Below are 16,975 nucleotides of genomic sequence, written 5' to 3'. Positions count from 1 at the left end.
GGCTATCCAAGTACTAGCTCTTCAATTAGTACTCTATTCTAAGCCTCATGTATTAGTCACTGTTGTTGGGTGCCATCAAGTCGATTCCGACTCATGGGGACCCCATGAGTAGAACTGTTCCATAGGGTTTTCTTGGCTGTGATCTTAATGGAAGCAGATCACCAGGCCTTTTCTTCCGTGGTACTGCCGGGTGAGTTCAAACCGCCAACCTTAAGGTTGGCAGGCAGCTGCAAATACCAACATAAAACTATATTATGTTGTGTTTCACTTTGTTTCCTGTGCTTATATACAAGTGTTCTCTTCTCAACAAAATTATAAATTCCTAAGGCAGGGAGTTTATATTATCTTACCCATTTATCCAACAAATATTCACTGAGTTACTGCATTGTGCCAGGCTTTGGGGTACACCAATGAATATGACAGACCTCACAGCACCTATATTCTAGTGTATGTGTTTGGGGGGGTGGGTAAAAAAAAATTCACACACATAATTACATAATTAGAAACCATGGTAAACACCATGAAGAAAAAGGATAGTGTGTTGTGAGACCATGCTGAAGCTTCATATTGAAAGAAAATGCCCCTCAGCTGAGATCAAAAGGATAAAGCCAAAATAAACAGGCAAATGACCAGAGACCTGGGGGAAAAAAAGCCTGGTGCCTTAGAGGAAAAGAAAAAAGACTGGTATTGGTAAACCGTAGAGGACAGAAGATGAGCCATGTCAGATGAGACTACTGAAGTAGAGACTGGGTATGGTTGCTCACTGCTCGAATCAACACATACTTGTTAAGTGAAGGTAAACTTTAGGTGGTCCTTAGGAGTCATAATGAATGAAGACAGAGGGAATGTCTCAATTTTTGCTGTCTGTATATTTAGAATTTTCAAAAAATGCTGAACACCCAGAGCTTAAAAAAACTGTTGATGTTATCGTTAGGTGCCGAAGAGTCAGTTCTGACTTGCAGTGACCCTATGTACCACAGAACAAAACACTGCCTGGTCCTCGCCATCCTCACAATTGTTGCTATGTTTGAACCCATTGTTGCAGCCACGGGGTTAATCCATCTTGTTGAGGGTCTTCCTCTTTTTCACTGACCCTCTACTTTACCAAGCATGACACCCTTTTCCAGGGACTGGTCCCTCTTGATAACATGTCCAAAGTACGTGAGAAGACGACGCACCATTTTTGCTTCTAAGCAGCATTCTGGCTGTACTTCTTCTAAAACTTCTTGTTCACTCTTCTGGCAGTCCATGGTATATTCAATATTATTCGTCAACACCATAATTCAATGGCATCAATTCTTCTTTGGTCTTCCTTATGCACTGTCCAGCTCTTGCATGCATATGAGGTGACTGAAAATACCACGGCTTAGGTCAGGTGCACCTTAGTCTTCAAGGTGCCATCTCTGCCCAATGCAATATGTTGTCTGCTATCTTGACTGCTGCTTCCATGGGTGTTGATTATGTATCTGAGTAAAATGAAATCCTTGACAACTTCAATATTGATGCTGCTTATTGGTCCAATTATGAGGACATTTGTTTCATGTTGAGGTGTAATCCATACTAAAGGCTGTAGCTTTTGATCTTCATCACTAAGTGCATCACATCTTCTTCACTTTCAGCAAGCAAGGTTCTGTCACCTGCATATCACAGTTTGTTAATGAGTCTTCCTCTAATCCTGATGCTACATTCTTCTTCATATAGTTCAGCTTCTCAGATTACTTGCTCAGTCTATAGGCTGAATAAATACGGTACGAGGATATGACCTTGACACACACCTTTTCTGATTTTAAACCAGGCAGTATTCCCTTGTTCTGTTCAAACAGCTGCCTCTCGGTCTATGTACAACTTCTGCAGGAGCACAATGAAGTGTTCTGGAATTCCTATTTTATGCAATGTTATCCATAATTGGTTATGATCCACATAGTCGAATGCTTTTGCAGTCAATAAAACACAGGTAAACATCTTTCTGGTTTTCTCTGTTTTCAGCCGAGATCTATCTGACATTAGCAGTGATATCTCCTATTCCGTGTCCTCTTCTGAATCTGGCTTGAATTTTGGGCAGTTCCCTGTCAATGTACTGCTGCAATTGCTTTTGAATAATCTTCAGCAAAATTTTACTTGCTGGTGATATTAATGATAGTATTTGGTAATTTCCACATTCTGTTGGCTCACCTTTCTTTGGAATGAGCACAAATATGGATCTCCTCCAGCTGGTTGGCCAGGCAGCTGTCTTCCAAATTTCTTGGCATAGACAAGTGAGCACTTCCGGTGCTTATGAAAGGTATCAGAACGCTCATCTTACTCATCCACACATAACCAGTAAGGATGCAGTGAATAAAATGGTCCTGAAAGGCTCCATGGAAAATAAGGATGGGAGGCTCTGCTGCTACCAGCATCAATTTTTGTCTGTTATCTCAAGATCAATATAAAAGGCATGGACCAATGACAACTATGGTATAGACTGTGGTCCACTCCATATTAAAAGTTAGATGCCAAAATGTTTTACACGGGCCACCTAACAGATGGTAATATATTTCAGTCATTACCAGTGTGAACAGGATTCAAGCCAGTGACCCTAGAGGTGAGAGGATGTATATCCAATTACAAATCCCACTTTCCTTAAGTGTTAAGATGCCTAAAGCAATATATTTTATTTACATCAAGATGCACTGTATAAACTATATTTGATAAAAGAGATGACTTCACGTTCTCAACTTAAATCAAAGAATGCTTACTTAAGTTTTTTTTTTAATTGAATCAGACTTTAATGCCATCGTATAATCTTTTGGTTACCGGTGCTCATCTTGATTATTCTAACAAAAGGAAACACAGAAATTAATACTTAAGTTGTTAGATCTTATGTCTTCTATAAAAATATATATGAGAAAGTTCAAAAGAGATACCTGGGACATCTGTGAAGGTTTCTCCAAGGACAGAGACGTGGAAATTGAGTCCTAGGTCCTTTAGATGCATTAATACCTTAAAAAAGCTCTCTGGATCTTTATCATGCTCCCTAGAAATAAACACACAAAACATAACTTCTGTTATCTTAAGGTATGTATTAGGAAAAGTGTTTTTGATTCTCATAGTATCAAATTAGGGGACCCGGGTGGCGTAGTGGTTAAGTGCTATGGCTGCTAACCAAATGGTCGGCAGTTTGAATCCACCAGCTGCTCCTTGGAAACCCTACAGGGATGCTATGAGTTGGAATCGACTTGATGGCAAGGAGTTTGGCTTTTTTTGGTTTTAGTGCTTGTTAGAGGAGCTTCTGGCATCCCAGCAGGGTTTTTTCCCTATAACCCTCACCAGCATTGAGTGGTTTCATGTCTACACACTTACTTCTCTCTTGTGATCAAAACCCTGTCCTACAGAAGTTTTAAGGCTCTGCAGCCATTTCTTAAAGGAGAAATATATTTTAATTTCACATTTTAAGGTCAGATTACAGAAACTGTAGTGCATTTTTCTTTCTCCTAAAAGATTAATTTTCCACTTAATGTAGGTTTTTAAAAAAGAAAAAATACCAGTCTTCAAAGGTTCTCTCTCTACTGGTCATGATAAAGTACCAAAGATGCTTTTCATTTCCATGGGTCTGAATACCTCCCTCTCATATTTATTGAGTCCCTTTGTGGCCACAAAGAACTCACAATTTAGGGAGTGAGATTACACACCCTCTCACCAATCTCTCATCTAAAATAGCTGAATGGAGAGTTAATAGATGCATCGAAAGGGCGTAGACCTGAATCTATGTCCACTGAGTATTAACTCAGGAGTGGAGGTTATTCAACACATGAGATAATAAAAATAAAGATAATTCTTTTATTTATTAAAGCTTTGGAAAAATTGGATTTTTTTTGTTTAGCTTGTCAGCCTTCTTTGTAATGACAGAATGAGAGGCTAAAGGACACTAAAATTGAAAAAAAAAATTATCTAATTCAATAAATCATATTAAAATGGAATGAGTTTTTTTTACACTGGAAGGTGTGAATATTTCAGTATTTCTTGCATTTAATTACACTGTTTTAAATTATCTTATTTCAAACAGATGTGGACCAGATGTCTTCAAAATATTTGTTTTTTTATTTATAATTCAGAATTTTAACTTATTTTTTATATTACAGAAAAATACTTATATATCAGCAATTGAATTTCTCATTTACCAACTAATTATGTAAAATAAATCTGTAAATTGATCAAACTGCTATATGAAATATGAAAATTACATCATTCAGGAAATCTCATGAAAAATGACATCTGCAACCCTAAATGTGTTAATTCACAATTCAGTCAATATTTTCAGTATCAAGAATTAAAACAAATGCATCTTCTAACTAACATTTTAAAATGGCATTTATAATCTTATTAAATTGTAAGGTCTTATCGAATTAGCGTTCTATAACTATTTTAAGCTCTCTACCTCTCACAGTGTGATGTACAGCAAATAACAAGAAAGGCAAAATGTTCATCATGTTTTAAGATAGTATATATTACATGTACCACTGGCAAGGCTTTGGACAGTTCTTATACATACTACTGCTGTGGGCAAGAACAAAGACTCAAAACATTTTGAAAGTAAAGAATACACCATATGCTATCTTCAACCATATTAATCAAATAACTGCCAACTAATCTGTAAAACGTTCTTTTAGTCTAATTTTTTTTTTTACATTGTGTTTTAGGTGAAGGTTTACAGAGCAAATTAGTTTCCCATTCAATAGTGTGTACACATGCTGTTCTGTGTCACTGGTCTCAATCCCCGCAATGAGTCAGCACTCTTCCCATTACCCGTCTGAGTTCCCCATTTCCATTCATTCAGCTTTCCTGCTCCTTCTGCCTTCTCGTGTTTGCTTTCGGGCAGATACTGCCCTTTTGGTCTCACAGAGATGACTGTTCTAAGGAGCACTTTTGTCATGGGTGTTATTGTTTATTTTATACGCACATTTATAATTTGGCTGAAAGGTGATCTCTGGGAATGGCTTCAATCCCAAGTTAGAAGGTGAGAAGGGTGTATGAGGGCCAAGGTTCCTCCAGTCTCTCTCAGACTAGTAAATCTGGTCTTTTTTATGAATTTAAATTTTGCTGTACATTTTTTTCCCACTCTAACTGCGACCTTCTATTGTGATCCTGGTCAGAGTGGCAGCCAGGCACCATCTAGTTCTTCTGGTTTCAGACCAGTGGACACTGTGGTTCCTGCGGTTCATTAGTCCTTTGGACTAATTGTTTCCTTGAGTCTTTGGTTTTCTTTGCTCTCCCTTGCTTGGGATGGAAAAAGACCGATAGTCCTATCTCAGGTGGTGGCTCACAAGCTTTTAAGATCCCAGATACTTCTCACCAAAGTAGAATGTAGTCTTTATAGTATGATTCTCTTGAAAATACTCAGATGAAAAGAATGGAAACAATATAACACAATGTATCTTAAAGAGGAGTAACACTATAGGGAAATCTAACCTCTTTAAAAAAACCCATAAACCCTAAACCCGCTGCTGTCAAGTTGATTTTGACTCAGTCACTTTGTTCTCTAATTTTTTTATTTTGAGTTCTAAAAATTTTGACTGCGGATCCCCAAGAGAATATCTATTCAAAATATTTCTTCCCCATTTTTTTGTATTAAAGTAAAAGTAGATGCAGCTTGGAGTTGCGAGGAGGTTTAATAAGACAGGGGCTGTAGTTCTTAAAAGATTCCAATGCAAGTATTTTGAAAACAGCAGGCTTTATGAACCTATATTTTCAGGGTTTCTGTACAAGATAAATGCATTACAATCCTACTGTATTTTTTAGACATTTCTTATTGGTGGACAAAGGCTTTATATTCAATAGTCACTTTGCATAAACACAAAGGAGATTTTGTGTGAATCCTCTCTCTTTTTGCTTAAACCACAATATATTACCAAAGTAAGGTGGTATTTTACTTCCCCAAAGTTATCCCTGAGAAAAAGAGGCATTTTATACTACAGTTCTTATAAAGTCTCTCATAATATCAGGCACCTTCTCAGTTACTTTATTTTGGACAAAGTACTGTTGGGAAAGATGCATTAGCCTGAAACAATGTCAACTGGTCTAAGTTTTGGATGGATTTAGAAGTCATTCACTTGATGGGACCAGTTAAAAAGGAAGCAAAGGTTTTAATATGGAGTTAGAAATTATTTTTGTAAGCATGACCTAACAATTCTAAGTGCTGGATGTTGCTGAAAATAAGGACTTTAAAGATCACTAAAAAAAGCAATATACTAAGTGGTTACCGGAGATCATGAGTAGTAAGTAGATTTTTATAGCTGGGGAAAAGATTTCCAGTGATGGCATCATACACAGCTTCACAAAGTCCTGCATCCCAAACCTCTTAGAATGAATTACAGATGACAGGTGGTGGTAAACATGCCAGCTGCCTGAAAAGGTGGCACCATTCTGATGTCAAGAATGCATGGGTGGGGAAGCTGAACTAAAATGAAACATGAGAGTGGGAAAAGAGCAATACTTCTAAAAGTGCTTTGTATAATATGTACTTTTAAATATTATTTATGTCTAAATTAAAAAGAAATAAAAAAAATCTAAGTGGATATAAGAAGAGACTCTGAAACTTGCTCTTGAATGTAGAGTAGCTAAAGCAGAAGGAAGAAATGATGAAGTAAATGAGTTGAACAGAAGATTTCAAAGGGCAGCACATTATAACGAAACATGCAAAGACCTGGAATTATAAAACCTAAAGGGAAAAAAAAAAAACAAAACATTTTTTGGCATTTCTCAGGCTGAAAGAACTGAAGGAAAATGCAAACCTCGAGTTGCAATTCTGAAGGATTCTATGGGCAAAAAATTGAACGACACAGGAAGCATCAAAAGAAGGTGGAAGGAATATACAGAGTCACCATACCAAAAAGAATTGCTCAACCTTCAACCATTTCAGGAAGTAGCATATGATCAAAAACTGATGGTACTAAAGGAGGAAATCCAAGCTGCACAGAAGCCATTGGCAAAAAACAAGACTCCAACTGAGATGTTTCAACAAACTGATACAACGCTGGAAGCACTGATTTGTTTATGCTAAGAGATTTGAAAGGAAGCTACCTGGCCAACCAACTGGAGGAGATCCATATATGTGCCTATTCCAAAAAAAAGTGATCCAACAGAATGTGGAAATTATCAAACAGTATCATTAATATCAAAAGCAAGTAAAATTATACTGAAGATAACTCAAAAATGGTTGCAGCAGTACATAAACAGGGAACTACCTGAAATTCAAGCCACATTCAGAAGAGGATATGGAACGAAGGATATCACTGCTGATGTCAGAGGGATCTTGGCTGAAAGCAGAGAATACCAGAAAGATGTCTACATGTGTTTTACTGACTGTGCAAAGGCATTCAATTGTATGGATCACAACAAATTACGGATAACATTGCAAGAGAAGGGAACTCCAGAACCCATAATTGTGCTCATGCAGAATGTGTACGTAGACGAAGAGGCAGTTTTTCAAACAATGGCGTACTGTATGGTTTAAAATCAAGAAAGGTATGCGTCAGGGATGTATCCTTTCACTATACTTATTCAATATGTCTACTGAGCAAATAGTCCCAGAAGCCAGACTATATGAAGAAGAACGGTGCATCTGGATTGGGGGAAGACTCATTAATAACCTGCAATATGCAGATGACACCAGCTTGCTTCCTAAAAGTGAAGAAGACTTGAAGCACTTACTAAGGAAGATCAAAGACTACAGTCTTCAGTATGGATTGTACCTTAACATAAAGAAAATAAAAATCCTCACAATTGGACCACTAAACAACATCATGATAAGCAGGGAAAAGACTGAAGTTGTCAAGGATTTCATTTTACTTGGATCCGCAATCAATGCCCAGGGAAGCAGCAGTCGAGAAATCAAACAAGGTATTGTGTTGAGCAAATTGGCTGCAAAAGACCTCTTTAAAGTATTAAAAAGCAAAGACGTCACCTTGAGCACTAAGGTGTGCCTGACCCAGGCCATGGTATTTTCAATCACCTCATATGCATGCGACAGCTGGACAATGAATAAGGAAGACTGAAGAACTGATGCCTGTGAATTATGGTATTGATGAAGAATACTGAGTATACCATGGGCTGCCAGAAGAACAAACCTGTCTTGGAAGAGCTCCAGACAGAATGCTGCTTAGAACCAAAGATGGCAAGCCTTCATCTCATGTACTTTGGACATGTTATCAGGAGGGACTAGTCCTTAGAGAAGGAAATCATGCTTGGTAAAGTAGAGGGTCAGTGAAAAAGAGGAATGATGTGAACTGACACACTGGCTGTAACAATGGTTGTCAAACACAGCAACAATTTTGAGGATGGCCCAGGACTGGGCAGTGTTTCGTTCTATTGTACATAGGGTCACCGTGAGTTATAACTGACTCGACGGCACCTAGAAACAACAACAGAGGACTTTAAGTCTGTAACATTTTCAGTATTTATGGCAGCATAATTCTTCATTTCCTATGTCCCGTTCACATTTGACAGGTACCAATCCAGCAAATTTGATTCATCACAAAACATTCTAGAAGATGAGTCAGAGTCCAAGCTTCTGAACTATTTCCACACTCTTGACTAGGTAAGAATGAAACAGTCTGGCTGGAAACTCATTCCTCTGCACCCCCACTATGGCAGAAGAGACCAGCACAGAAATATTTCAGGCTTACTGGAAGCAGCAGATACAGCAAGAACAGCTTTTATTCCCAAATATTATTCAGAACATTTGAAAAGCATAAACTGTTTCCATGTGTTTTTTCTTCATATATCTGTTCTCTTTCTGTTGCCTTTTCTGTTTAGTTTCTTAGAGCTAAATTTCTTCTTATTCCTCACTTAACATTCATTCAGTAAATATTTATTGAGGATTTGTAAGTTCTCCATACTTGTCACTTATACTAAACTGTTCCCCTTTCCTATTTTCCAACATAACTTTATACATATTGAATGCAATTTCTTTAATCTAGTTCCTTGCCTTGCTTAGCCAGAAACCTGGATCTTAAAGGGATAGCTTTCCCAGCAGCATGTCCGTCTGGATTGAGAATTCCATGGGGATAGAATACATGATGATTGTTTTGTTCATTACTAATACTCAGTGCCTAGCTGAGTAGTGGTAGACATTACTTGTGTTTACCAATATCCCATTCTTCTCTCCTTTTGGGCACACAGAAGACTACATGTTTATCCCCTTGCAGTAGTGTGGGGGTAAAGGACTAATTCTGGCCAATGGGTTATAAGCTGATTGACGTGTGTCACTTCCAGGCAGAAGTGCCTGAAATCCGTTCTAGATAGCTTTTTCTCTGCTGCAGTGTCTTTGCAGAGGTCTTGTGTTAAGACGGTCAGGTTAAAAGACTGAAGCAGTCTGGATTGTCACGTAGAGGACAGTTGCCCTGAAAAGCCACCTAGACATGTGGCAGATTTTGAGTAAGTTAGAGAAATAAACTTTTGTTGTGTTTAAGCAGCTAAGAGTCTTCCTTACTCAGCATTATATGGCTTATACCCAAAAAACCCCACTGCCGTCGAGTTATTTCTGACTCATAGCAATCTTACAGGACAGCGTAGAACTGACCCATAGGGTTTTCAATGCTGTAATCTTTATGGAAGGAGACTGCCACATCTTTCTTCTGTGGCGTGGCTGGTGGGTTTGAATCGTGACCTTCTGGTTAGCAACCGAGCGCTTTAACCACTGTGCCACCAGCGCTCCTTATATGACCCATACTAAAATATTATCTGTGGCACAAAATTAGATGCTCTATAGGTATCTGTCTGATAAATGAACACATGAGGAGCTCGATAAATGTCACTTCAGAAGCACCTGCTATATTGTAGATCTCATGTTAGGCACCAGACCATAATCTTATTTAGGACTCTCTACCAAACAGTCATACAAATATAATTGTTCATTGATCTTGGGAAATTATAGCTCAGAGAAATTAAGTAACCTACTTAAGATCACATAGATAGAGACTGAGTCTGCATTTGAAACCACATCTCATCACTCCTAAACCTGTATTTTTTTCTACATAGTCTTTTACTTTTTTGTTGTTCCTTCTTATATCTAATGAGAGAAAAAGGAGAGTTGGTACTTCCGGCCCATGGTTTCATTTCCAGATCATTTAACTATGAACATTCTTTAGCTTTTTGTTACTTGAAGTCCGAACCCACTAGTTACAAGATTGCCACAAAAATAAAAAACCAAAACCAAACCCCCTGCCATCAAGTCAATTCTGACTCATAGCAATCCTATAGGACAGAGCAGAACTGCCCATAGGGCTTCCAAGGAGTAGCCGGTGCATTTGAACTGCTGACCTATTAGTTAGCAGCCAAGCTCTTAATCACCAGGAATCAGGGCTCCGCAACAAGAATAGGAAGAATATGGAATTATGACCTCTCCAATACCACGGTTTCAAACCTTCTCACGTCCTGATATCCTGCTAACTAACCTTCATCTTTATTTTCTATTTATGAAATACCGTTTTACTTCTAAATTCACTGATGTGTTCCTTACTCAAAAACAAGCTTCTGTTTATCACCCTGTGTTGTTTCTCATAGCCTCTTACTTTGCTGCTATCTTTTATAGGGCCATAAACTCTTTACTCCTGTCTCTACACCTGGCATATCAATGATCAGTTTTGGGTCTCTTCTCCATGTGCTATTTATGCTTCTTAAATGGTACTTCATGGTGCTTGGGATATAATCCAGCAGCTTACTGGCCACCAACTCAACTACTTGTGTTTGCTTGCTGTTGATCTATTTCTCTCTTGGCTACTATCAATTACTTTGTTTCTCTAATTCTACAAACTCGCCTCACCATCATTTACTTATAGTTGAACAAGACCTAAACCATCCATTGGGGTTTCATTTGAATGTTGTTCACACTGCATTCTGCCCTTTATCTTTGCTTTTAGAGGCTCAGTGAAAGGTACCCATAATAGAGAGAAGTGGCTTGGCCACAACCAGAAGTATCGCCATAGGCATGCCACATAATTTCTTGAAGGCTCGGTTTCTTCATCCTTGAAATGGGGATAATAACAATACCTACATTTAAAAAGTTTGTTGTAAGGGTTGAAGAAATACCTAGAATTCTTTAAGTACACAATAAACTCTCATTCTCTTCATCTTTTGTATGAGTGGTATTTTAATACTTTAGAAATTTTAATGAATTTATACCCTGGCTCCCACTCCCCAGACATATTCAAGATGCTAAGCTGTTTTATGCTGACTGCTTCAGGGTGTTTTTACATTCACTGCCCCCAGCCCCCCACCACCCTCTCTCTACTCGGTTGTTTACATAAGCTAAAATCCTTGTATAAATGGTGAGGATTTCAGACAGGTACAAGTATTCAGCAAATGCACCCTCTCATCCTGTGTTTCTACTCCACCTCTAGAAACACGAAGCTCTAATGGAGGGAAGTTGAGGAGAACAGAACTCTGAGAGTGTCAGAGACCACATACATGCTTCCAGGGTTAGAGGCCTGAGGAAGTAGCGCAACTCCAGAGAATCAATGTCTGAGTGTATGTTTCCAGGCAGACTGAATTGAGGACAGACCTGCGAGAGTCCTGAGTTGTGGGAGGCACAGATGTGGAAGCGTGGTGTCTGTTAATGTCAGGGGAGAAGCAGAGAGCTGCTACAGACAGAGAGAAGCAAGGGATCCCTCAGCAGTGGCCTATGAGAAAAGGGGACCATGGAAATGGATGACAGGGAGTTCCGAATTGCCTGAGGTTTCTATCACCATACCAAAATGGGTCCTTACACAGAAATTAAATTATAGAAAAATCACATTGTAATTTATGCGCATCAGGGTTTCATGCCATCTGCACATTTCCATTCTCATCTTTCCTTTTGATAGCAGAGGGTGAGATATCTGCTTTTTCAATATTTAAAGTCTATTAGGCTCTAGATCTACTAACCTTGCTTCCTTTTGGGAGATTGGTGTTCTCGCATTTCATTGCCTTTGTAAAGCCTGTGATCATATTCCTACATCACAATTTCTTCATTTATGTCTTTGGCATCTTGAAGTTATTCCTTTTACCTGAGAACATTTGCCAATAATGGCCTATTTCTAGGTGGCTTTTTATAGCTCATTTCATCCTGGAACATTAGCTATGTACCTCTTGCCTTACCTCCTGCATTTTCCCTACAACTTTGTGCATCCCATCCTCTTGGATGGTGGTGCAATACCAATTTCTGTCCTGGACCCCACTTATTCTCATGCTTCTTATGTTCTCTCCAACTTTGGACACTGCTGGTCATATTCTGCTGTCTTAGAAAGTATTCTTGCTTGGTTTCCAAATAGTGTATTAAGACTACAATCTAATGACCTTCTCCCTACTTAAACTTCCCATTCATTCCATCCTGAAAGCCACCCAGTGAAAACCATATTCAATGAATCATTTTTCCTACTAGGTCTCACAACATTTCTTTCTTTCTAAATCACCCAACTGCTAAAAGCTTAGATCCCCTAGGTTGTTTCTCTTCAACAATGACTTTCACTCTCCCTGGATAGTGCATACAGTATAGCATTTGCATTATATTTGCATTTGGCTGTTCAACTTGCCAACGAGCCCTCATTCGTTACATCAGCTTTGGTCAGAAAGCCCATAAACACTGATATATTAAAGAACTGGTAGACCATGAAATGTCTTAAGATTAACTAAGTCTTCTTTACCTCTGGGATGTTACTTAAGCAGCAGCCACCCTTCCACATAATTTTAAACTATCATAAGGTATGCAATCATTTCCTCTCAGAGCTGGGAGGATCTATGGAAATAAACTCTTTCCTCTTCCCAATTCATTGCTAAGTCTTTCCATTTCCCTCTGTAATAAGGTTTCCCTTGCAGGATGTGGTCACTAGGGCTATAATTTCAAACTAATTGTTTAGGTTTTGTTTTGAATTATGACATTATTTCCTTAAAGAAACACGTAGGAAGTACATTCAAAAGTACTTGCTAGTATTCCTAGAGCTACTCCTACAGTCTACCTCCTCAAGTTAGAAACCTCTCCGAGGGTCTAGTCTAGGACATGCCCTGACATCTAGATCTCAGATATGAAGACACATGATTCCTGTTTCTTGCTTTATTCTGACTGCCAGGAAGCTTACAGCCAGGTTTTAAAGTACCTGATCTCAGTTGCTATACATACAAAAATGATCATAACTGGGGGGGGGGGGGGACAGGTGAGGGGAGGGGTGGATAGAAACAAAAACTTGCTTGATATGCTCAGTAGTAGAGTGGGGATAACAGAGGATAGAATCAGTGAGCTTGAGAAGAGAATTTACTCAATGTGAAAAACAGAAAGCAGACAGCCAAACAAACCAACAAACCAACCAACTAGCCAACAATCAAATGAACAAACCAGAACAGAACCTCAGGAACCTATGGGACACTAACAGAAGACCCAACATTTGTATCTTCAAAGTTCCAGAAGTAGAGGAGAAAGAGACTGGACTGAAATAGTATTTAAAGAAATAAAGACTGAAAATTTCTCAAATTTGGCAAAAGACACAAATCAACAGATTCAAGATGTTGAGTGAACCCCAACTTATATAAACCCAAAGAAATCTATGTCAAGACACATCATAATTAAACTTCTAAAAACTAAAGACAAGGAAAGAACCTTGAAAGCAACCAGAGAGAAATGACACATTACCCACAGGGGAATACTAATTTAAACGGCAGTGGATTTCTCATCTGTCTGAAACCATAGAAGCCAGAAGGAAGTGGCACATTTTTCAAATGCTGAAAGAAAAGAACTGTCAATTCTATGTCCACTGAAACTACGCTCCAGAAATATAAAGGGTACAAATACATTTTTGGATGAAGGAAAACTAAAAGAATGGGTCACTTGCAGACCCTTAGGGACTGACTAAAGAACCTTCTTCAAATGGAAAGGATATGATAAAAGAAGGAAGCTTGGAGCATCAGGAAGAAAGAAGGAATAACAGAAAGAGCAGAAATATGAGTACATACAATAGACTGTCCTCATGAGTTTTATAGATCATATTTGGATGACTGATACAAAAATTATCTGATACTCAAGACCATTTAATACTCAAGACAATGGTATTTTAAAAGTAAAGAAGATGAAGGGACCTAAATGGAAGTAACATTTCCACATTTCTAGACTGTGGGAAGTCACATATGTATATTGTAATGCTCAGAGCAGCCACTATAAAAGCTATACAAAGAAAAACACTGAGAAACACCACGAATTCTAAAAAATGTTTAAGATGGAATTAAAAAAACATGTTCAAGTAACCCAGGAAGGCAAGAAAAAAGTAGCAGAGGAACGAGTCATCAAATAATAAATTGGCAGACTTAAGCTCTAATATTTCAATTATTACCTTAAATGTAAATGGTCTAAGTGTATCAATGAAAAGATAGAGATTGGCAGAATGGATAAATAAAAACAAAACAAAACAAAACAAAAAAAACATGATCCAACTATACATTGTTTACAAGAAATTCACTTCGAATTCAATGACAGGCAGGTTGAAAGTAAAAGGAGGGAAAAAGACGTAACATGCAAATATTAATTTAAAAAAAGTGGGACTGGCTATATTAATATCTGATAAAGCAAGCTCCAGAGCAAAGAAAATTACTAGAGACAAGAGGGATATAATTTAACCATAGAAGTAATGACATAATGATCCTAAATGTGTATGTACCAAACAACAGTGCCCCAAAATGCATAAAGAAAAATCTGACAGAATTGAAAGGAAAAATACACAAATTCACAATTATATTTAGGGAATATAACATCCCCCTCTCAGCAACTGGTACCCATTAGACAATAAATCAACAAGGATATAGAAGCAACACTACTGGCCATCAGAAAAATGCAAATTAAAAAATGCACAATGAGCTTTAACTATACACCTATCAGAATGACTAAAACTAAAAAAAAAGTGAAAACACCAAATGCTGGCAAGGATGTGGAGAAACTGGATCACTTGTACATTGATGATAGGAGTAAAAAATGGTACAGTCACCCTGGAAAACAGGTTAGCAGTTTTTAAAAGAAATTAATCGTACAACTATCATACAACCTAGCAACTGCACTCCGGAAACCTAAATAGACATTTATTCCAGAGAAATGAAGACTTATGTTCATGCAAAAACTTGCACAAAAATGCTCATAGTCGTTTTATTGCTAATAGACTAACACTGGAACTCTTGAACAGATGAACGGTTAAACAAACTGGCACATCCATATCATGGAATACCATTCAGCAAAAGAAAGAAATGAACTCTTAATATATGTAATGGCTTGGATGAATCTCCAGAGAATTATGCTGAGTGAAAAAAGCTAATCCCAAAAGATTACTTACTATGTGATTCCATTTTATATAACATTTTTGAAATGGGGAGCAGATAGTAGGTGTCAGGGATGTATGACTAGGAGGAAAGTAGGTGTGGTTATAAAAGGACAACACTAGGGATCCTTGTGGTGATTGAACTGTTCTGTATCTTGACTGCTGTGGTATATACACTGACCTACACATGGCACAAAACTGTACAGAACTCAATACACACACATATGGACCACCCCACACACACATACACAGAAACGCATACAAGTAAAATTGGGGAAATATGAATAAGATTGGATTGTCTCAATGTCAACAACTTAGCTGTGATATTATACTATAGTTGTGCAAAAGGTTAGCATTAGAGGAAACTGGGAAAAGGTACATGGGATCTCTATTATTTCTTACAACTACATGTGGGTCTATAATTATTTTAAATAAAAAATTAATTATTAAAAAATGTGTCCCCATTGTAATAAAATACAAATAATTCGGAAATGAATAAAGAACTGAAAGCTCCATCCCTTCCCCTTCCCAATTTCACTCCTCCTGTAACCATTATTAGCAATAGTTTGGTGAGTAGACTTTTTAAGACCTACTCATTTTTATAGCACAAATGTTATTACCTCATACCTGGTGAACATTGCTGAGCTTCAGACTCTCCTTGTTCCAATTCAGCTTCCAAAACACTGTAAAATTACCCTCTTCAACAAAATTGTTCTTAGATATTTCATCTCTGAAGTATACGATATCTATAGTTTTGGGATTAGCTTTTTGGAGATTAATTTTTTTGAGATTAGTTTTTTTTTTTACTCAGCGTAATTATCTGGAGATTCATCCAAACTCTTACATGCATCAGTTATGGCATTGAAATGGAAATTTTTATTGACGGAACTATAGATTAACATTCAAGTATTCCCATCAGCTATTTATGCCTATTATTTCAGAAAATATGTGCCAATACTCATATTCTCATCCTCTGTCTCTCTGCTCTTTTCATTCTCTTGTGCCTGTAATTCCTGTGTCTAGAACATTCCTTCCCCTGTTCTCTGCCACTTCTTGTCCTTTGCCTCCTTCCCAGACTTTATTTTATGTGTAGTCATCGCTAAGAAGTCCCATCTCATTGTGAGTCAGTCCTGCACTTATATTCACATGCTACTTAGGATTTCATAACTGTGTTCTTTTACATTATATCATATTTATTTCTATGATGTCCCCTTATAATTTCTAGTCTGAGAGCCCATGTTAGAGAAACTCTTTGACTCCATATGCTGGCAGGCACTCAAGAGATGACAGCAGAGTGGTGAATGAATGACTGATGGTTCAGTCATGGCTGCATAGAGAAACTTAGATTTTGACTACTGTGGTGGGGAAGGTCTGTGAAATGACATGAAGGATCTTTTTTTTTTTTTTTTTTAATGGGGAATTAAACATGATCTGGAATAATTAGATGCCTTTCATGGAAACGGATTTCAATCCTTAATAACAGGTTATCATATTCAGCTGTGGACATTTTGTCACGTCTAGAAATGACAAGGTCTTCAATCATATGGAAAAGAATCTTAATTTGAAGAGAAAAACCCACTCAAAAACTTCCTTTCGATTAAAAAAAACGTTAAAATAGAAATGGACAGAGTGATTAATAAGAAATCCCTCCAATGGGGAGAAAAACCTAAAAT

At 37.7% G+C, this 16,975-nt stretch overlaps 1 protein-coding gene across 12 annotated transcripts in view; it reads right to left on the bottom strand.

Moving 5' to 3' along the window:
- GTDC1 (glycosyltransferase like domain containing 1) overlaps window positions 1–16,975 on the bottom strand; it is a 428,985-nt gene that overhangs the window by 26,823 nt on the left and 385,187 nt on the right. For all 12 annotated transcript variants that reach the window (XM_064287241.1, XM_064287242.1, XM_003405851.4 and 9 more), the window contains one exon: window positions 2,904–3,013. In XM_064287241.1, the coding sequence (XP_064143311.1) occupies window positions 2,904–3,013 (110 nt within the window). The remainder of the gene's footprint in view (window positions 1–2,903; window positions 3,014–16,975) is intronic.

This window comes from Loxodonta africana, chromosome 6 (genome assembly GCF_030014295.1).
Source record: "Loxodonta africana isolate mLoxAfr1 chromosome 6, mLoxAfr1.hap2, whole genome shotgun sequence".
NCBI classification, from domain to species: Eukaryota; Metazoa; Chordata; class Mammalia; order Proboscidea; family Elephantidae; genus Loxodonta; species Loxodonta africana.
The sequence above is the reverse complement of the archived record's forward strand: the minus strand, read 5'-3'. Positions and strand labels throughout refer to the sequence as shown.